Below are 22,955 nucleotides of genomic sequence, written 5' to 3'. Positions count from 1 at the left end.
ATGCCCAATCTGAAGCTTACCAGTCCACATAAAGTGTCTGGCCTTATTTTCTGCACCTAATTTCCTTGTTAACAGCAAGTGTCAGGAGATTCTGGATCTTAACACAACGCCCCCAGACATCCAGATACTATGAGAACACCAGGGGTCTGCTTCCCATCTCTCCTCAATCAGTCCTTCTCAGATGGGGTTATATCATGCTGCCTGCCACATTGATTTCCAAACTATAACCCATGGGTCTTGATGTGGAGGTCTTTCTTCTTCAGGACCAGATTGTGTTCTGTCAAAAAATTCACATCACATATGTGATAGATGACCTTTCTTTGATGATATTTCCAGAGTTACCCATAAATGCCAAAATTTTAGCTTTGTGTTAAAAGATCTGACACATAGCACAACAGGTCCATGTCTCAGATCTCAATATTAATGACATGATTTTATCAGCTATTCAACGTCTGTTTCAAGTTCTGCAATAATCTCTCCCTCATTTCTTATCTCTCCTCCCTGACAAAATGTTAATAAAGCTTTTTCTTCTGTTTCTGACCTTCCCTGCTTTCAGCCTTCACAGACCACATCAAAGAGACTAGAACAGATGTATGGGAGTTTCTTGCATTGTGAATTTGTGCAGGCTCAGCTATGGGGAACACCAAAACTTCTTAAAGCAATTGATGAGGCATTTGCAGGTACACATGGCATAGAACGTCAAGAACAGTGGGAACAAAGGCAGTATCAATTACCTCTCTCAAGGCAGCTTTATGTGAGCTATAAATACGTCTCCTGAGCTATGGGTGTGACAAAACTGTCAAGCTTCCATTACTATAGAAATAAACTCTTGCTTTATTCTGGGGCCTGCTTTGACTACTGGTCCATTGCAGTCTGAAGCATCATGCCCATTCCAGTTTTCTCAATGCCAAATACCTACTCTTACTTGCACTTGCTACTAATAGTACAAAGGTAATGATTCCACCACAAATGTGGCTTATTTTGACAACTGCTTGGGAGATAAAAATATCCCAGTGAATTACCAAGGCCATGTGACTTCTCCCATTTGCAGAGTCTGCTATTTTGCCTATGTAAAGTGTGTGTTAGATTGTGACTGATGAATGGATGTGTTGACTAGGTTATTTATCTTTTTCAATTGTTCAGAATTAAAGTGTGAGTTGCCTACGTTGGATCTGTGTTGGATCTGTTTCTGGGAAGATGCTAGTTTGTTTTATCACAGTGCCGAAGGATTTTGAGAATGAAAACAAAGCATAGAAAATGGGAAACAACAGAGCTAGAATGCAATGAGAAAAAAATTTTTTGACTGAATCAGATTGTTCCTATTTCTCGTGTTTATTTTTGAAAATCAAAACAGTTCAGAATTTTAAAAATACCTATTTATTTCTTTTGCCTACTCTATTTGTTATATTTAAGTTAGAATACACTAAGACTGTGGTGATGCTCAGGAATAGACCTGCTAGTTCTATTTTATATTTACATTGTATGTACATTACAGTGTTGTAAAGGAGTACAGATAAGGAAATGGCAGGAGGACAAATCTGTTTCTTTTCCTATAATGCAGGGCATCCAAATCCATTTTTTCTCTGGGATGACAGCTGCGTCAGCAATTTCCGTTTCTACAAGTTCAAGAAGCGTAGCTATTGGGAGATGCTCCATTACTGAGGCATCCTTCACATGCCCTGTGCATCACCAGCGCAGTCCTTGGGAAATTACTGGTCTAGCTTAACTTACTCAGGGACTGTCTTCTGAACTATCTGCATGTTCTTTATGTGCTTTGCTGTTTCTTAAAGCAAGAGAACTTCCAAGAAAATCAGATCCATTTGATAGTATTAGTACATTAGTTATCTGGGCTCAGACAGGAGACTCACCTTTTCCCTCTGTATCATTAATTGTGTGAAGGTCAGAAAATGTTACAGTAGTGTTAATGACTTCTGCCTTCAGTTGTACTGAGGGATGCTGGAAGTTCTGTCCCTGCTGTCAATGTGCAGTCATTGAGGCAGGCAGGATGGCAGTCATGGGTTATTAATGGACAAGACTTTGTGCCCATCTTCAGATTACTTATATCATAGTCATCTACTCCTTTCCCATCAATATCAGTTGACTTTATACAACTGAGACAGCTCCTATATTATTTAAGGTTTTAAATTACAGTAACAAAATTTTGAAGTGCTCTTCTGGTTCATGGAGCATGATTGCCACCAGCTCTCAAGGGCAAAGACCTCCAACACAACAGCCATTTTGTGGCATCAGCTGTCACTGCCTCCTGTCGTAGCCATATCACTATGAGCACTGCTTGTGGCACCACTGTGAATGGGTCTAAAGTCAGCTGGTGTCTTTTGCTGTTCTCTTGTAGACGTCAGGACATAAACAACTGTTCCACTAGTAAACCAGATTTCAGTCACCTTTTTCACTCAAATTCCTTGTGTGAGTAGATATCACAATCGATTACAAATGCAGTGTCATGTTAAAGGGCTTTTTTTAAACCTTGTATACCTATACATTTTGCCACAAATAATGTTGAGGGAATTCAAGTACTTTCAATACTACAGGTTTTCTGGATACGCTCCATTTTGCCATTTGTACATACACATTTTTACAGTGAACAGTTCTAAAGTGAACACATTTTATATTTAGTAGCTACTGGTAAAAAATTCTGGAGCACCATGTTTCATATTTAAGCTTAGTCTTGTTTAAATCAGATCATTCCCTTAGGTAGCTTTATCCAGTAGTATTTCAGGGAAGTAGTTTATATATGTACAATTTTTAAAAATTGCTGCAATGCAGCATTTCACTTTTATAGGGTTTTAAGGTCCTTGTACAAGAAAGAGTAGAAAGGAGAGGCTTGATTTCACTGATTGTTTTGGGTTTTATTCTTTTGCAAGTGTATGTGATGCAAAATAGAGAAAACTGGCCAAAACCAGAGAAGATTACTAAGAGCTTCAAGCTGGAGACTGTAACGTGGAAAACATGGGAGCTGAATTGCAGATGACTAGACCATTGATTCCAAAGTTTGACTTCAGTTATTAAAACCTTAACTCTGTTCTGCGAAAATGATATGGACAGAGAGGTAGATAGATCACAGATTTTAACATCAGTTAGTCTCTTTCATGATGATCTCACTTAAGCCTTTTTGCATCATAGCCATAGAATTGCATTTTGTGCTTCAGTGGCTACAGCTTAATTAGGAAATATTTTATAGGAAAATTTAAGGGACTAATCAGAAATACTACAGTTTTGTAGTGCTCAGGGATGGAAGAGAATACATCATGCCTGTTCAAACTCTATACAGTAAATTATATTACCAAATTAAATTATCTTTTCAAATATGTTTAAACTTGTTGATAGAAGGAAGAAAGAACAAACAAATTAGTTGTAAAAGTTTAGTGGTAATCTTAAGTAGATAACCAAACCTAATTACACTGCTTTTGTGATCTAATTTTGAATGACACTGCAGGCATTCCTTTTGAAGCAGCGTATGTGCCATCTTAGTTTGAGAAATTAGTTTTCTTCTGAACTGAAATCAGTGTTGTGTAGTAGTTTAGTACTACTAATGTTGTAGTTACTAGCTGTGTTGGTGCTTTGTTCAATACATCTTCCATTAATTCTTTCAATTATGTCCAAAAAACCTGTAAATATAATGTAACTACAAAGGGAATCTTAATATTCAATTATCTTGAGAAAAAGGCTAGTAGCTATCAATTGCTCAGTCATGACAGTAAAACATATCTGGATAGAAGTCTATTATTATATCTATTTTCTTATGTGTAACAAGCTAACATGAAAAAAAGGAGCTTAGCAGTATACGTCACCCAGTGCAAACCTGTGTCTGTGGTACTTGTAGTGAATGCTATTTCAGTCTTCAGATGGAACCATCCTTCTGAATGCAGGTTTCAGAGTACAGCAGCTTTCAAAAACATGCAAACCCTACACTTATAATCCTCAGACCATACTTGTACTTATTCAACCATGTCTGTCTGAATGATTTGTGTGGTTTTGTGATTACCAGTAAAGCAGCACCAATATAACAATGGAAGGACAGGCTAGATCCTAGCACAGCTTGTTCACTTACAGGGTCATTATCCAGTTTAAAAAGGCAGGGACAAAGTTTACCCTTTATTATACCTCTGTAACTCTACTGAGTGTAACAGTTTGCAAAGGGATTTCATGTGGAGTCAGAAGAATGCCTATCACAGGAATCTCCTTTCATATTAACTGTAGGATATTTATAACAGACTACTCCAGGGAAATTACCTTGCATGATTATTAGGCTCTTGACTAAGTCAACAAGACTGTCAGGCAAAAAAACCTCCAAAACTATGAAGGCACAAGTTTTAAAATAAAATTCCATTATTTCCAGGTTTTATAAACTTTTCATTAAAAGATACGAAATGGTGGCAATACCTGTTTGTTCTCTTTTTAAAAAAAATATGTGAATTCATCCAAGTTAATTTATCAGGTGCAGAAGTTTCAGTATTGACAGCCTTTGTAAACAGGCCTGTCCACAGAAAGCATTATTTATCACTGTTGGTGTGAATTGACACAACCAGGGAACCGCCAAGAGACAGCTGAAATGCAAAGAGTAGACTTTTTTCATTGCTTCCCCAGCAATGCCAGGTGGCAGAGACACATGGAGACAGACGCTCCGTTAGGCTTAGCTTATCCTAGCGGCCAGCACTAGGCAAGTGCTTGCGGCCTGCCTCACTGTAACAGAAGGCTTCCTTCATCTCAGTAAGAATGTGTTATCTCTCCATAGGAATTCCACTTCTCAAAACAGGCACAGGATGTACCACACTAGGCGTAATGGATGGAGTTTTCCCACACTGACATTTTTAGTATTCCCAGCTGCAAGGTCACTTTGGTCCAAACAATTCCCTCCTCCTCCCCAAATCTTCCAGTTTTAACCATTTCCTCCCAAAACTATCCGTTCTCAGGAGTTCTTGCTGCCCACAGCTGAGCCTACAACAATTGAAAAGTCCTCCTTTCTACCTTTTTTCCCTGCAGTTCCCAAGGTGAGAAATAGAAATCGTGGCCCAGATTCTGTGTCCATTCTGTTATTTGTGCCTCAAACAATATCCTTACTGGTGACAGCTTCCTGTAGTAGCTGTGGCATTTTTTTCCCTGCATTAATCTGTATTCCTTTGCCATATGAATAGTTCATTAATTATCCTTATTTGCTCTACAAGTGAGAGAATCTTCACGTCATGATTTCTGTATATATGTGTAGTTCTTCTGTACTCAATCTGATGAAACACTATCCCATGGAAAACCCCAAAATAATCATATTATGGAATAAAATAACCTTCATTCTCCCCTCTAAGTATTTTTTGCATTTTGAATAACAATTAACAGAACTAGTAAGACATTATATGAGTACTCTAGGCACAAGTTGTCAGTCCTGTTAATATACCTTCTGAATGAGATACCAACACATGGTTAAACTGTGCTTGCTAAGATCCTTTTTGAGCTCAAAGTTCAGTAAGTTACATGTATTTCAGATCTCTTGATTTTTCTTCCTTCACTTTTGAAACTGTTTTTTCCCTACAAAATCACACTCTGACGCTAAATATTCTCCTGGTGGTTTTGCTTTTGTATACGAAGGAATCTAGCCAGTCTTTGATAAACGGACTCAATAAACATACAAATATAAATGGATTGCAAATGTGTAATAAAGAGATAGCAGTGAATTATTAACTAATGTTGTTATAAGCAGACAAGTTTTGGAGCCACAATGCGCATTTTGCCCTAGTTACTGATTTTACACCTAAAACTTTTATAAATCTTTTAAACAATTAACAAATATTTCACGAGATGCTTCATCTAATATTGTTGCCAGAAGCTAAATTGACCTCAATATAATACCTGTCTCAGCACTTTCCCTACCTTTACCTTAGTAAATCTACTTTGTTCTTGACAATGACATATACATGAGAAGTGTGAACCACCCAAACTTCAGAAAAACCTTTAGTCAAAAATTTAAAAGCAGTAAACCTGTTAATGAAGACAAACTGACCAGAAATTATCCTTACTTGTCTGATGTGCCTTTGAGCAACCTGAGGTAACAGACTGGAGCAACTCCCTTCATACGGCTTTTAGTTTTAAAGCCAAAATGTTACAGATCTGGAAAAAGTGAAGCTATTAGTTAAGTAAATAAGGAAATAAATTCTGACATACTCTTATAAACCAAAGAAGTTTAATTCATCACAAACATTAGGGAATCAAGAAAGCTCAATTGTCTTTCTCCTAGAAAAAGCGGGGGGAAGAAAAAGGGAGAACAGATTTTTGCAAAGAAGCAGAAGCAAATAGGTTGGTCAGCTACAGATGTTTTTCAGAAGTGCAAGTTTTAATTAAGTATTTAGAAACATCTTGAATAAAGAAAAATTTCCTGCATAGAAATAAGAGATAATAATTACTTCTCTCTATAAAAATGACAACATTCTTATAAGACAGGTTTTTACTGATATTTTTCTGTGGTCGTTTTTTGCAGGTGTTGCTGCTTTGGATTCCAGCATTTCTGGGAAGATTGGTTTGCGAGCAGTTGTATATTATTTCTGCACTACCGTCATTGCTGTAATACTAGGTACTCTGTGATTCTGTAACTTTTTAAATCATCAGCATCGCTTAATTACAAATGTACTGCACTGTGACTTTACTAATTTCCCAAGACAAGACGTGGAGACAAGATGGGGCATCACACCAGACAACCTGACATTACATGTAGTCAGATACAGAGAGAAGCTAGTTCTGCTGTCCACGGTTAGGTTGTGTTCACATCCAGTGTGAAGCCACAGGCAATTTTGCCATATATTTCAGCTCAGGGAAGATTAGGAGCTGTCTGCTGAGGTAAAAGGTTACCAGCAGTGAGAAAGACAAAGAATGTCAAAGGGTAACCTTAAATATGAAATGAATTTCCTCAATAGCAAAACTGGCATTTTGTTCCTCATTCTCAGATTGGAAAATATGTAGTGTGTCACACCTGAAAGAATGACAGAAAATACTGGTTCTCTTGTCATGTTTTTTCTTTCCTTAAAGGTTTTTTCCCCTCTGTTACTGCCTGGCTCCAATCCTACATCTCTGAAATTCACATCTCCTCTTACAGGAAGTTCATTCCTGACAAGCAACATTGACATGCTCTGTATTTGCTTAAAGAAACATCTTCAGGCAGCCTTCTTAAATTAAAAAAAAAATAAAATAAAACAATCTATCTCATATGTCTAGGAAATTTCTGTGAATACGTAAGAAGGAATATTATTAAAGACTAATGTTAGTATGTATCTAACTTTGAAATGGTCCCAGCTCTGGGTGAGGTGTTAAACCAGACAATCTCCCAAGGTCCTTTCTATCTTAAGTTGTTCCATGGCGTTATGACATTACTTGTTTCATAATGCAGAGCTATGCAGATGCAGTACTGCTTTTATTCATTAGAAAGACTTGTTCTTGCCGGGTTGAAGGGTCATCCAAACGCCTCTTTCTCCCTTCACTGAAATTTAGTCGTTTCACTTGCTTTGGCTTTCTTTGGACTTGTAAAAGGAAAAAAAAAGAGAGAAAAAATAATATTCATTTGGAGAATAACAGTGGTAAAAATGCTTAAAATGAAGCCACTAAGAAAACATAACTTCTTTGAAAACTTAAAAAAATATAGCTTCTTTTATATAACTTTATTTGCTACCTAACTTTAATAAAACACCCTGTAACTTTGGGGTCACAGGACAGCTCACACTTGTATTCATGTATGAAAGCTAGCAACAAGAAGCGTAACGTAAAGGAAAAGGTAAATAGCATTTAAATATATTCACTCTGCAAAAGTTGCAGCACACTCATCTAAAGCCCATCTAATGCAATATACCCTTTTGGTGAGCAGTAGTGAGTGATGTAGCACAATACATACAAAATCAAAGCTAAAGTGATGAAGTCTAGGGGCAAGCCTGCAAGTAGCTCCTGTACTAGGGGAACCCACACATTTAAGGACATCACCTGTAGAGCAGAAGCACCCAGGGAAAATGTTTATTGAGTTGAGCTGAGTAAACACTCACCAAAGATTTTGGCTACACAGGATATACTGAGGAAGAATACACCAATGCCTCTGCTTGCACTGTGAATTCTCTGCTGCTTCTTGCAGGGATTGTCCTTGTTGTGACCATTAAACCCGGAGTGACTCAAAAAGCAAGTGAGATTGACAGAGTGGGCAGTTCCCCAGAAGTCAATACTGTTGATGCCATGCTGGATCTGATCAGGTGAGATTTTTAGTTTCCACGTCCCTTTTGCAGAAGTCCAAACAAACAGAAATATAATTGTGATATGTAATACAATAAAATGCCTTCTGATACTGTTTGGATGAATAAGAGAGAACAACTTGTATTTCAACAGTATATATTAAGTATATATATTGAGTATATTTTAAAATATACTCAAAGCAATTTGTTTAAAAAAATTCTCTTTACACTGTAGACTTTGGCTAATAAACCAGTGACAAAAAAATCCCTCCTTCACAGAATCTGCCATACAGGATTTACTTATTATGACGAAAAGATCCACAATGAATTGGTGGATTACTGGTGGCTTATTGACTGTCAGCTTCTGTGTCATGCAGAATAGACAAGCAGATGAAATTGCAGAGCTGTGCATCCCCTCCTCAAGGCAGCATACATAGTAACAGATGCAGGATGTAAAGATTTCCAAGGGTTCCATAGTCAGGAAGTTTGCTGCATCACCAATATCTAAGGCAACCTTATAATGTGTCTTTCCCCATTAGCACCATGGGCAATGATAGATACTTTAAAGTGGTTAGAAGACAGAAACCCCTAGAAAAGTGTGCAGAAGACATGTTCAGGTTTTCAATGCTACTGTGTTTAAAGAATTTGAAGAAAAATAACACCAAAAAAGGCTGCATTTCCAATAGAGGCTAGTTAGTACCTTGAAAATATTTCTGTTGATTATTTTTTTCTTCTGATGTATTTAGTCTCTATTTTGGGTCACTATTCCTGCCCACCATTTTGTTTTTGTAGAATTTTTACTTAATCTGTCAAATAAGAATCAATTGCCACATATCTAATAGTTTGGGGGTTTGCTATAGATTATAGCTCAATTTCTTGCAAACAACGTTGACTGTAAATTAGCAGTTAAAATATCTGAAATTCTCTTTTAAAGGAATTAGTATTAATTTTCCTACATATTTATATTCAAAAATATGGATAAAAATACTGGATTTAGGATCGAAATCCAGAAAATTTTGTAAAGATGTAGGAAAAATCCACATTTATACAAACTAATTTTGCTTTTGAATAAATTTTGCTATAAAAACTTGATAACTAAAGGCAGAAGTTTGTGAAAGATCTGTAGGGGAAATAAAAATACTTCTGCTTCAGTATATAAAATGCATTTTTTGCACTGTATTGGATATTTACCAAATACCTAATTAATGCTTTTTTTCCCAATTGTTTGAATCTGAAATTGGCATCTGAAAAGGAGTCACACAACTACATTGCACTAAATCTCCTAATTTTTCAGTGTGTGAAAAGTCTTTGACATCAGAATAACACAGGAGAATTTACCATTAACCAAGATTAATTTCTGAATTCAAAACTACAGTGGAGCACACCAGATATCTTACTCCTACAGCACACCCTTTGTAAGAGGTTTTTTATTTTTCTCTATATTTGACATATCCTATAAAGATGATGTGTCCTGTATTCCTTACGCAAGTCAAGGAGATAATGTAACAGGGAAAAAATGCACTGGCTTTAGTGCTGACCAATAGAAATCTCAAATAGTAAAAATACAAACCCTCTAAAGTTCAAGAAGTGCAAGTAGGAAAACAGTCATTTGGATTCCTAAACCCTTGATTTCTTTGGAAAAAATAAATCTATCTGTCTGTCTATCTATCTATCTATCTATCTATCTATCTATCTATCTATCTATCTCTCTACCTACCTACTTACCTACCTACCTAATCTGCTGATGGTAGATATACTGCTTTCTGCTAAAAGAAACACAACATGATCTGTTTTTTAGCATCAAATGTTATCATTTTGTTTATAGCAAACAACTTTTCCTTAGCATGCTGTTGTATTGAAATGCTTCTATGCTTGTTATTAGGAATATGTTCCCAGAGAACCTTGTTCAGGCCTGTTTCCAACAGGTAAGTTTGAACATTCCTCTTTATTTCTGTAGTTTTCACTGTTAACCACAAAATTTTTTTCTTATGTTAAAAAAAATAGTTGTCAGGCAAGACTTATTTGTGAGATGTCCAGGCATAGCTTCGTCTCCTATAAACTGGTGGGGGTTTAAGGCATCTTGGTTCCATTTCTGTTGCAATAAACACTCTACTATCAGCTGTTAAGTCCCAAAAGGACACTGTTTAAAAGCTGGATGCAGAAACCCAGCAGTGTGTAAGACAAGATTTTTCTTTTTGAGACAACAAGAGTTAGAAGAACCATCTTAATTAGGATCAGTTTCCTTGTTCTTAAGACCCCTCTGTGTCTGATGAAGTCTGTGTAAGTTAGCCCTCACCCTGAAGTGACTCACATCTAATGTCCGTTGCCAGACCATATCCTTTGAAGGAAAAGGTTGATAACTAGAAGTCTATTCAAGACATCTTTCAGGAAAAGTGAGTGTTGCAAGATGAAAGAGGAAACTTCTGTCTATGTATTAGACTTACCAGTTAACCATCTCCAGAATTTTGTATCAGATATGCTGCTGTGCGCAACTCACTTTATAAAACTTCTCCATGTAAAACTTCTCTCATCATTACTGGCCACCCAACACTAAGGGGGCAGGCAGGCTCTTTTAGGGATACTTGACGGAATGATGGTGGCACTAAACTATAGTCACTATTGAAGTCTTATTTTCTTAACGGATTATGATTAGTATAGCACAAAATTTACAGTCAGAATAGCACAGAATTTCTATGAGCAGAATCAGTGTAGTACAGTTTTACAGTAGCACCATTTAACTTACGTTTTCTGATCACCTGGAGCCACTGCATATTTGGTCAAATCTTAATACTTGGTTTTCCGTATGAATACAACAACCATAATCTAGGCTTGAAAAACATATAAAAGAATATAGATTGGTCACTCAGTCCTCAGAGGAAGCAAACAATGATGGAGGCATCCCAGACCACCCGGTCTCACTGTCCTGCAGCAGTTTTGGTCCGAGTTACTCTTTAGGACGTGTGCCTGCTTGGTTTTATGGATAGTGTACTTGCTGCTGTTAAACTTCCCTGTTCTGTGACTGTGTCATCAACACTACTTGTCTGGCTAGGTGCCTGGAACATTTAAGACAAATAAGGAGAGGAGTAGTCAGTCTAGTGCCAGGAATCTGGAGGCTGGTAGGAAGAGGAAGAGTAAGCCTGTTCTGTTTGTCTGCTTGGTGCACAGGACCTTGAAGACCTGGCAATGAGGGGAGAGGGAAATATGTAACCTATTTGACCACAAAAAATGGCTGTTTGCCTAGCTTAATGGCATTAGTTACACTGACCACATCACCAAGGGCCTGGTTGCATCAGGTACATCTGCTCTACAGACCTCTCCTGGCATGCTGTCAGCAATTCTCTCCAGCCTGTATGTTCCAGCAAAAATTCTTGCCATTGTCAGGAGCTCTAGTTCATGCCCTGCAAGACTGCTGCACATCCACAGGGTACCCAACGTGCTGGGGAGCAGAATTCATAGCTTATTATTTGTGAATCTCTTGTTTGAACTACAGCTTCTGAGATACAGATGGCTCACATGAATTGGGAAATGAAGTCTTTGTCTATATTTGCTACCTTCAAGCCATATTGGTTAATTTTTCTCTTATTTTTTTCTGAGGAAAGGCTATGCCTTTGTCTATTCTTCAGTTTTCTCATGTTTCTAAATAAGTTCTTATGAATTTTTTTTTTACACTTTTCCAGTATAAAACCAAACGTGAAAAAGTTAAAGCTACAATTGCCGTGGATAAAAATAGCTCCATGTTTCGAGAAGAATCCACTACAACAGCTACAACAGCAAAGGCTTTGGAGGTGCGACCTTTATCCTTTTATTCCTCATTAATATATGAAATAGGGAGAAAGACATAGACTAAATTTGGTTTAGTTCATGTGGTTAGTGTTGAAGAAATTAATGGAAATAGCACATAGATGGATTTTAGCAAGAGCACAAAAGTTACTTGGTAAATGCATAGAGGTCATTGCAAGTGTTTTCCAGTAGGTTTAAGAACATCAGAGGAGCCCATGAGTAATTGACCAGTCTAAAGATAATAGATATCTGCTTATGAATTGTCAATTTTCTGATAAATTCAACATTCACTGTGGAAAGACTAGATGTATATCACCATGAGATATTTGGGTAGCAATCACTGTAACTGTAAGCAGTAAAGAAGAAAGTAAGTTGAAAATAATAATAATTTTTTAAATGGAAAACAAAACCATATAAAGCATATGTTTATTAATAGTTTCTTAGTCTGAAAAAAATGTACAGAGAAAAAAGTGAAAAATATATGTAACAAGCCTTTCATTAGAGGTGTGGAAAGCTTATGGGTGTTAATGGCATATTAAGTCTAGACTTACTCTGGAGGAGATGGAGAAGGGAATTCAATAGAATGTGAACACATAACTACAAACAATACCAAATCAATATGCATTTTATTATACTCCTTCCAAATTTCATCTCTAAGTAATAATAGCACGGGAACATGAGCTATATGAGGAGACATTAATTAAATCCTGAGCCAGAATGTAGTGAAGAATTGCACCCTTTTGTTCATATGTTCGTGCTGCACCGAAGAATATATGAATACCTCTTTAGTAGGATTTTTATGTTAGGAGCATACAATTCTCCTATAAATTATGCAATTACACTCATGCCCAAGTTGTTAGGCAATGGAGAATTTATCTTAAATCCAGATATATACCCTTGAGTTACTCAGAAACAAACACAAGGATTCTACATCTGTGTTTTGCTTTCCAATGGGGTGTAAATCTTGAGTAAAGGAGAGTAAATCTTGAAAGCATGACTGTGGGGTACTTAGACCTTGCCATACCTCATGTCAGAAGTCTATAGAAAGGACAATACAAATTAAGGGGTGCTTTACTCCCTGCTGAAGTTTGGTAAGATCCTTGCATGGCTTTAAAATGCCAAGTGTTCAAGTTCAGTTAGTGCCTTCCTGAACTTTCCCACTTGGCTGGGAGTGGCTGGGAAAGATTTTCATGTCTTTAAAAAAAAATCTAACTGTGTTTTCATTTTAGAACTCTTTAATGTAAATTCATTATTTTCAGTTAGCATTTTTTTCTCTTTATTCAAATTTATAGAACAAAACCCAAGAATATAAAATCGTGGGGATGTATTCCAATGGCATCAATGCACTGGGATTGATTGTCTTTTGTCTTGTTTTTGGAATGGTTATTGGGAAAATGGGAGAGAAAGGACAAGTGCTGATGGATTTCTTCAACGCGCTGAATGAAGCTACAATGAGAATAGTTCAGATAATTATGTGGTAAGTCCAAGGATATACTGGCATTTTACAACAACTTCTTTAAGTGGATTTTGTCATTGAAGAGGTAGGAGAAGACTCAGACTTCATGTTTGCTTTTGCGTAGTGCTTTACAGAAAGCAGCTTTCAAAGAAAGATTGGTAAAAATTTTCCTTCCTACAGAATTTGATTCTTTTGAGGAAACTGGAGACAGGGCTTCCACTTAATATATACTAAAGAAACAGTCCTATTGGTTCCCAAGAAACCTCAGGTTTTTAGACATTCTTGCTAGATGTTTATAAAAAACTAGTGCACTAGTCAGGACTCTTTTGAGGATAAGTGTTACCACCCATATGCCCTTCTGTGTCTTGAATATTATTCCCTGACAGACATTATATTCATGGGATGGCTGTTCCTGGATTTAAGTTTCTCTAGAAATCTGAATTAATATGCAGGCCACAGCATAGAGGAAAATTCAAAATGGTATGCAAAATACAATTTAGCATCATTTACCTTCTGCTAATAGGTTTTGTGAGACTACATTCTTGTAATATTCTTAGACAAGAAAAACAAATTTAAAATATAGAAACTTGTTTGATAGTATTTGGTTGGACTTCGTAGCTATTCACAGAATTTTGTCTATGCAAATCACAATTACAGGATCAGAACTATAAATGCAGACAATTACTTCCAGAGTTTGATCCTACATGTGGAGTGCCTTGTGCCACTTGCGACAATATGCATGTTCGATACCAATACCTTGTCAGATCTGACCCTTCCATGGGCTTTTCTTACATCCTTGTATACTGAGATGTCTGTAAACAGCGAACCTGTCCAGGGTTTAGTTGCACACTTCTTGCTTCCTTAAAGAAAAGTAAATTAATTTCTGCGACTGGTCCTGTGCTAAGCAGCTAGTTTAGTCCCAGGCTAAGTTAAAGCCCTGGAGACAGGCTGCCTCACTCTGCAGAAAGTTACCACCAACGAGACTCCAGACTTAGCACATTCCATACAGGAATTTACTTTAAAATTGATTATCCATTTTCTCCTATGCGCCAGAAGCTGTGGCTACAGGCTCCCTGAGTTTCTACAAATGTGAGAGCTGTTGTTTGAAATAGAGTTTTGTGCTGAAAGTATGAGGAATTAGTTCTATTTTCATCAAGTTCAGTACTTAGAGGAACTAAGCATCCCTGCTTTCTACAGGGATAAGATACAATTCTGTTTATAAGATAGCACACATAAATTTTATTAATTTATAATTTATAGTTTTAAATTGATAAGTTTTATATTTTCACAAATTTCGAGATTAATTTATATTGCTCAAAGCTCTGAAGTAGCAACTTGTCTCTCTGATAGGCTGCTCTCTGGAAATAGAAAAAAAACACAGTGTAGCTGGTGCTAACATAATTCCTGATATTTCCCTTGAATTTTCTGTAGGCAGTAGCCTACGCAGCTGTTCAGATCCATAAGGCATGGCCTTGTGCAGGTTTACTTTACTGTGTGCAGGTGACACAGACACAGCCTCCAGTGCTGCAGGGCAGCTCCTGTAACTAAAGACCTTTCCCATCCGTGTGTGATTACAGGCTAGACAGACACTGGTCGCAGCCCTGCAAACTTCCACCCCCAGGGGAGCCTGTGGCTATACATAAACATTTGCTGTACCAGGTTATATGTCCATACCCCTTCCCAACTTCTGCGTATTCTGTGTGTTCTGTGACACAAAGTTATACAATACTAACTAGCTAGACAATATGTAAAGTTACATTTACTTTTATTTTCCATCCTTTTTTATCACCTCTCTTGTAACCTTGCTGCAGATGAATAAAGTCTAATGTATAATATAAGAAAAAAAATCTGTTGTTGTGAAATAGGATATCAAAACATATTTTCCATCTGTTTTTAAAAATTACTTTGGGAGAGAGATTATTTAATGGTGAGCATGCAGTATTTCTGAAAATGCATTTTTGATAGCTTTATTTTTGCTTTCTAGGTATATGCCAATTGGTATCGTGTTTTTAGTTGCTGGGAAGATAATAGAAGTTGAGGACTGGGAAATCTTTCGTAAACTGGGTCTTTATATGGCTACAGTAATAAGTGGGTATGTAATTACTTAAAGATTGAATTTTATGTATGCAGTCTTGGAACTCATTTGATTACCACTCAGTTATCCACCACATCCAGTCTTCTAGGTCAGAGACAAAACTTCTCCTCAGTGAAAATTACGTGAGGGTGTGTAAGGATAGTTAGTTTTGCTGGGTGCATGTTTTGTTTTAAAAAGTCACTGCCTTGCATTCTAAAAAAACCCAAATGCAAACTCCTTTCTTGTATTCATTGTTTCATTTCACAGCTTGTAATGAAGCAGAAAATATTGTTGTATTAAAGGTGAGGTTATGATATATGTCTTATTGGGGCTTGCCAGCCTATCAAACATAGACAAATATGTGGATTATGTTGAGAACCTCCATGGAATTTTTGGGCCTAAGGTGTAGCAGCACAGACCAAAATTTCCTTGCTGAATATAGATGCATAGTGCATCTATATATGCATATATATATATATATATATATATATATATATATATGCATATATATACAATATGCGTATATATGCATATTGTGCAAGAGCAGTGCACAATAAAGGATGTCAGAGACTGATCTCTTCCCTCCCCAGTACTGAGCAGAGCACTGACATCAAGAGAAGCCCTGGTGATTGCGCTGTTTGCTAATTCCTCGTTCAAGGTTAGGGTAGATGGTGAGGCTGCAGAAAGAGTTGCAATCTAAATAACATAAACAAACATCAGAACTTTTTTTCTATTCTTTTTTGCTAGCTGTTGTCTATGTAGAACAGTCTGGGTGGAGGAGGTTACACCTGCACAATGTGGAGCCTTTCAGCAGTGGAACTTCAAAATAACCTAACTGCTCCAAATGTGAGGTTATAATACCAAATTATTATATATATCTGAAGACTATCCTACAAAGGACTTTTTTTGTCAGCTAAATGGATATTACAGTCCCAGTAAGATAAATGTGCTTAAATTTCTATTTCCAGTTCAGTGAAGTGTAGCCTTCTAGGCAGTCTTGATCCATTACGTTAGCATCCACTCCTGTAATTCCTTCAGTATACTAAGGATTTATATGTTTTGTCTAGAGACTAGGTCCAAAGTTGTTCAAGAGTTTCTTTCCCAACACTTTATGCATTTGCATGCTATTCTTCAAACGTTATTCACACACTTTCTGATAGCCAAGCAAAGAGAATGGTAATATATTAGTCTTAAATGCAAACTGTTTTATAAATAGTAAAGAAGGATCTCTGGGATTTTTGCATTAATCTGTGCTAGATAAGCACATTTATTTCAAGGTTGTTGTTTTGTTTTATTCATAAGTTAGTATGCTTGGACTAGCTGTTTGAAAATCACAGATAAAATTTCTTTCTAAGTAAGAATTACTGCTCCAGAAATAGCACTGATTCATTACTTTTTCAAAATGTTGGAGATGAGTGCAAGTTATGTTCAGCTAATGCATTATGCAATTTTTTGTGAGTACTTTGTTTGCACTTGGAAAATAAGTCCGATTTTTACAGGTTTCAGAAGCTGATAATTACCAAGAGATGGTAAATCAAGACGCTAATATTTTCTGTACAAATTAAAAATTACGCCCCAGCCACAAGCTTGATAGAAATCACTGACAGAATGACAGCGTATCATTCTGTAGGTTTTCTATGGTATTAACTCCAGTCAATTCAGAGGAGGAATATGTTGAATGGATTACTACTGCCTTTTGACTTCAGTTTTACATCAGATAGCACATTTTAGTTTTACATGTGATTGCAAGTTTTATGACTATTTATATATGGGTTACTGGTTACAGGTTACTATTTGAACTGTGACAAGGCAAGTCTTCCTTAAGATGTGTGTGAAGACACAGTGCCTTGTCCCGAGTACTTCGATTGCAAAGTAAACTGCCATTGCATAGTCTCCTGTTTAGCTGGTAACCATTGGCTTGATAGGCACAACAATTTAAGTAGATCCCCAGGTGCCATCAAAGATATTATATGCAAAAAAATTATATTATATTTGCATCCTTGGAGAGAAAGAAAAAGTCTCTGCACCTGCAAACGTAACACCATTTCCCCTGACAGAGGCTCAGGTAGATCTCTGCAGCAGTTCTGCCTCCTGCAGAGTAGTGTCCCATGAGGACTGCTCAAGGCATTGTGGATAAAGGATAACAGCTGCACATTCTCTGCAAAACTGATCATCAGGGGAGCATTCTGTAATCAGATCACAGGAGCAGATATGGGCACGTACACATAAGGCTATAGGCTGCACGTGCTTGTTCTATACTTTTCAGCCTGCAAGAATACCCTTTTCTCTTGCTTCTCAGGAAAAAGGAGAAATGTTGCTCTTTGTTTGGTTTTCTTAAAAATTGCTGTTCCTACTGTCATTTTGGTTTTCATTCTTATGTGTTTGACCCTGCCTGTTCGTGGTGTATTCTGTTCACTGGTGTCTTATGTAACTGTTTATCATCCTCTCTTTAAGCCTGAACCTGAAAATAACAGGTTATCTTAAACATTTATTGTATTCCTTATCAAGATAATTGTCTTAGCCTCTCTTTTCTTTCCTTTAACCTCCCTAACCAGCTCATCTTTTTCCCAGCTTAATTATTCATGATCTTTCATAGCCTCAGCCCTACCAGCACTCCTCCACCAATGTCTGCAACTCATCTCAGTCTGTGTGTCTCATTCAGGTCACCCTGATGGAACAGACTTCCCCCAGTGTCTTTGGTGCAGTTTGCCACTAAGTATCTCTAGTCTCTCACGATTAATGGTTGCAGAGTCAGGATGAGGACATATTAGAAGTTACAGCAGAGGAAAGTCAAAGTGAAGACATAATTTAAGTACCAGAGGGAACTCAGGCTGAAGTGAGAGGGAAAAAAAAAAAAAGGAAGCAGACTCTCCTTGCCTGTGCAGCTACAAGCTACGTCACGTCCCTGTAAGAGATAGTCCCATATGGAATAGCAGCTTGGGATTCTGAGCGACAAGATTCTTCCTCACTTAAAAATGAATGCTATTAGAATTTCCATTTTCAATTACTGATTATGATTTCTGGTAAAAAAATTTCTGCTGCTTGCTAAGAATTGCATTTTATGAACAAAAATAAATATTACTTCAAATTTGTTTCAGGAGAATTGGTAGCAGCATAGCAGATACACAAAAATACATAATTTTTTAATAATGTCATGCTCATGCTGCTACTAAAAAGGTGCATATCGAAATAGTCAGTATGCTTTTAGACTTAGACATATTTAAAATGCTTACTCTCATTAACATTTTATTAAGACAGCAAATGGCACCCCATACAACTTTATTCTTTTTCCTGTATATTCTGTGGAATACAGTTTGCTCTCAAGCATATTACAAACCTAGCAATTTATACAATGGTGCCTTGTGGTAGTACGTGTATTGCTAGATTTCTTTCTAGAGTTATTTACAAAATTTTATCAAGACATGTTGTATGCTGTTATTTACATTCTACTAAATATGTCATATGTTCCCATACAGAATTAAAACTTTAATGCCTATTCCTTTAAAAAAGATATTTTTGTCTAAGGAAACAAATATGTAGGTTTTGTGGGTGATTTTTGATGCTTTTGTGGATTTCTGTACTGTGGCTTCTGGTCTCTTAATTGTCTGGTTTTGGCAGAACAAATGGTACCATGATTTATTGCTACTTTATCAACTGCACTGAAACCATAGAGCACTATTAGAACACAGGAATATTCCCATGAATATTTTGTGAGGACAGAATTAAAATTCCAAAGTCATAGGCGACAAGAGTTTTTGAGTTTATGTTTCCAGGCTATGTGATAATTTCTTTTCATGAAAAGCTGATGTTGCTGTAATTGCCACCTTTGAACACAGGGAATATTCATGGATGCCTCAAACACGTTTAATTTCAAACGTGCCCACAACCTCTACATTCATGTGCATTCACGATTACTGCATAGTATTCAAAATTAATACATAAGTTGAAGGATGATTTTGTCCTTGAGACCTGTACAAATATCCAGGCAAATACATGTGAGCTGCTAAAGTCAAGAGAGCAAGTTGATCTTCTGAGTCAACCCACTTAATTTTAAAAATTAATAGTTTCAAAATACAGTATTTCAGCAATTTATAACATTAAAAATGCTTAGACTAAATATATCTCATTTAAACAGTCTGGAATGCCCACCAAAATTTTAATTGTAGACCTGAGCTTACACAGCTTTCCCCAGAGCAGATGTGGATTTTTCTAAAGGTTCATATTTGAAGTTTCTGCAGAAAGATGTGTATTTCAGCTGTCCCTGACTGAAAAGCATGTTTACCTTTATTTTGAAAACATGTTCTGTAATAAGGGCAGACAAATTAAGAATAATAATTTGATTGGCTTTTCTGATTTGTCTCTAGTTTGCATTGTAAGGATTTGGCGAAGAGTGAAGTGTTTTAGTGTTATTTCAAATTACCCTCTGCACATCAGTTTAAATATTATATATTAGTTTAGGCTTCTCATTTTGATCAGTTTAAAATTATTTCCAAGGTCAATTCTTGTTCAGCTTAGGCAAGAGAGACAATTAATGTATGGTCTCTCCTTTCCAAAAGGAAGTGTAGAACAGCATTAGTCTGCTTTTTATGAATGTGGCATTCTCTCTAAATTTTGCACCTAGGTGTCATTAAAGTCACCTTTAGTGTTTCATAAATATACTTGAGGACAGAGCTGGGTACCTATTATCACCATCTTAGTAAGGAATGATAATGAGATGGATCTATTTGTTTAATTAGTTGATTTTATTTTGCAGACTTGCAATCCATTCCAGTATAATCCTGCCGCTTATCTACTTCATAATAGTAAGGAAAAATCCTTTTCAGTTTGCCCTGGGGATGGCTCAGGCACTTCTGACGGCCCTCATGATCTCTTCCAGGTAAACAAAAGAAACCTCTTTTCTATAATGTACCTAGTAGTAGTTGCATAGTCTGTACTCTGATTTTATTGCTACTTTTTTTAAAGCCCTGGTATCAGCTAGATAATTCTCAGTCCCTTGGAGGATGAAATACTGTTTTCATCATTATTTCTGTCGTAGCCAAAGGGCACTACAAAATGCGTTAGCCTTACACCAAACGAGCATCCACTCCTCCCAGGCAGAGGCACTTCTTTGCCATTCAGTTCATTAGCCACAGACTTGACAGCATTTAAGCTGTTGCATGTTTTTTGTGACTACATATAGCATGGCATTTTACCATTTAATTTTGAGAACAACTAACACTTAGCTATTTCTTTCTTAAAGTCAGAAGGTATAGCAAAATTGCTTTGCTTTTTTGTGGTGCAGCCTTCCTTCCTGCCTTAGATCTCCATTTGAGTTATTAAGTAGATCATGCTCTGAGCAAAAGGAAACATAATTGAAGTGGTGTGTTGTTGCCTGCACTTACTTTATGTGTTTCATTATGTGCCAGTTCAGCAACTTTGCCTGTCACCTTCCGCTGTGCAGAAGAAAAAAACTTGATTGACAAAAGAATCACGAGGTTCGTTCTTCCAGTTGGAGCTACCATCAACATGGATGGAACAGCTCTTTATGAAGCAGTAGCAGCCATATTTATTGCACAGCTGAATGACTTAGAACTGGATATTGGCCAAATAGTTACCATTAGGTAAGACTAAAGCCATCACATGCATTCTGCGGGAAGTGATTCTTTTTTGTGAATTCTGCATTAACTTAGGATACTCTGTGGGAAAATTTAAATCATTCACAGCAAAGAAATAACAAATATTCTCACTTCTTAAACCAAGGCCTAACCAGAGTAGCCTAATGAGGAGGTAGGATGGACCAGGATATGCAGCTGGTATACAGCGCTGTTATGAAAATTGCCATTATTCTTCCCTGCAAACACTCAGAAACCTAACTCAGCCTCTGACTTTGATGTATCCAGTTTGCTTGCTAGATATGTGTTGCATATTATTCTGCAGTGTAACCATAACAGGACATCAGAACATGGCTTGTCCTATATAAGCTTGAGACCTGACTTTGAGTAAATACTATACAAGAGGAAAATGGAAACATTTAGGCTTTTTTCTTGCTGTGAAATAAAACTATTTGTGCCAGAAAACAGAGTTTCTGTTAGTAACGTGTATTCTGAATGCCTTTTCTGGGTTTTATTTGGAATTTAGTGTCACAGCTACGGCAGCCAGCATCGGGGCTGCAGGCGTGCCCCAAGCCGGACTTGTCACCATGGTGATTGTGCTGAGTGCTGTTGGCCTGCCTGCTGAAGATGTTACTCTGATCATTGCAGTTGACTGGCTTCTGTAAGTTTAGGGTACCCCATATTTAATGATTTTCCTTTTTTTTAATGTTTGCACAAGTTGCCTGGAAATGTGTGAGTCTGAGAAAGAAAGCAATAAAATCATTTAGGACTGTGGCAGAAAAGGGACAAAGATTATTCTTACAGCCAGGCTTGTTCAGAGTTGAATGCAGTAATGGCTTTGATTGTGAGAGAAGTCCTACTGCATGGGATGGCAGTGAATAGCCTCACATTCAGAGATGCTTTCTGCCTTAAAGTAGTGGTCAACAACACTAATAAATCATGAGCAATATCCTCAAGACAGACAAATTTGACAGTACCAAGAAATGTCTCTAGAGTGTCCAAGATACCACCACATTATGCTAAATACAGACATCATTCATGAAAATCAAATGTATCCACACGCTGAAAAGTGTGTAATATCCATACCCTGACAGTAGAGCACAACATGAACACAGCAAAACTGACCCTGGATTCTACGTGCACACATACAGCAGGCTGTACACAGGTCTGTGCTGCCAGCACTACTTTGCTGGGGCTGTTCTTCACTGAGAGCACTAGCCCAGCCCTCGATCAACAAGTACAGGTAAATTTGGAGAGTGGTCCTTATGCCTAATCCCAACCACGTAAGAGTACTTCAAAACCTCTCAGTACCATTCATCTGCTCTTTCTGGAGTGAAGCCTTTTCACCAGAAATCTTTTCTGTTCAAATTACACCAGTATAACTACAGTTCAAGTACAGCAGTGTAACTGCTACTATTGCAGAAGCCCAAAGAATCACAGAGTATATCCTGGAGGTCAGAAGGGCATCAATACTCAGTTTTGTCCCATGACACATAGGGTAACAAGATTCACAAGTTAAGGAGTATAATTTTAGTTCTTTTTCCTCCTAAACTGTGTGAACTTTAGTGGTCAGCCCATGGTCTTTTTCACCTGCTGTATGAATGGATGACATTTCACTGGTATCAATCCACTGATCTTAATAATTTTGTAATATTTGCATGTCTTCTTCAGCTTTATTTACACTCAAGATAAATCCCTTGCTGTTCCTCCTCAGCCCCTTCCAGTAATTTTATTGAAGGATTTCTGGCAGCAACCTATATCTTTCACAGATATATTTAATTTATTTGATTATACAACTCAGTTTTGCAAATGGAGAGAAATGCCAGTCTCCAGAAAATCAGGGC

General features: G+C 37.0%; 1 protein-coding gene across 2 annotated transcripts in view; it reads left to right on the top strand.

Annotated features, from left to right (window-relative positions):
* SLC1A1 (solute carrier family 1 member 1) overlaps positions 1 to 22,955 on the top strand; it is a 48,492-nt gene that overhangs the window by 21,412 nt on the left and 4,125 nt on the right. For both annotated transcript variants that reach the window (XM_014879639.2, XM_088155825.1), the window contains exons 3-11: positions 6,485 to 6,577; positions 8,117 to 8,231; positions 10,093 to 10,135; positions 11,888 to 11,995; positions 13,283 to 13,467; positions 15,431 to 15,538; positions 20,274 to 20,396; positions 20,926 to 21,120; positions 21,638 to 21,772. In XM_014879639.2, the coding sequence (XP_014735125.1) occupies positions 6,485 to 6,577; positions 8,117 to 8,231; positions 10,093 to 10,135; positions 11,888 to 11,995; positions 13,283 to 13,467; positions 15,431 to 15,538; positions 20,274 to 20,396; positions 20,926 to 21,120; positions 21,638 to 21,772 (1,105 nt within the window). The remainder of the gene's footprint in view (positions 1 to 6,484; positions 6,578 to 8,116; positions 8,232 to 10,092; positions 10,136 to 11,887; positions 11,996 to 13,282; positions 13,468 to 15,430; positions 15,539 to 20,273; positions 20,397 to 20,925; positions 21,121 to 21,637; positions 21,773 to 22,955) is intronic.

Source organism: Sturnus vulgaris, chromosome Z (assembly GCF_052056855.1).
Source record: "Sturnus vulgaris isolate bStuVul1 chromosome Z, bStuVul1.hap1, whole genome shotgun sequence".
In the NCBI taxonomy this organism is placed as follows: Eukaryota; Metazoa; Chordata; class Aves; order Passeriformes; family Sturnidae; genus Sturnus; species Sturnus vulgaris.
The sequence above is the reverse complement of the archived record's forward strand: the minus strand, read 5'-3'. Positions and strand labels throughout refer to the sequence as shown.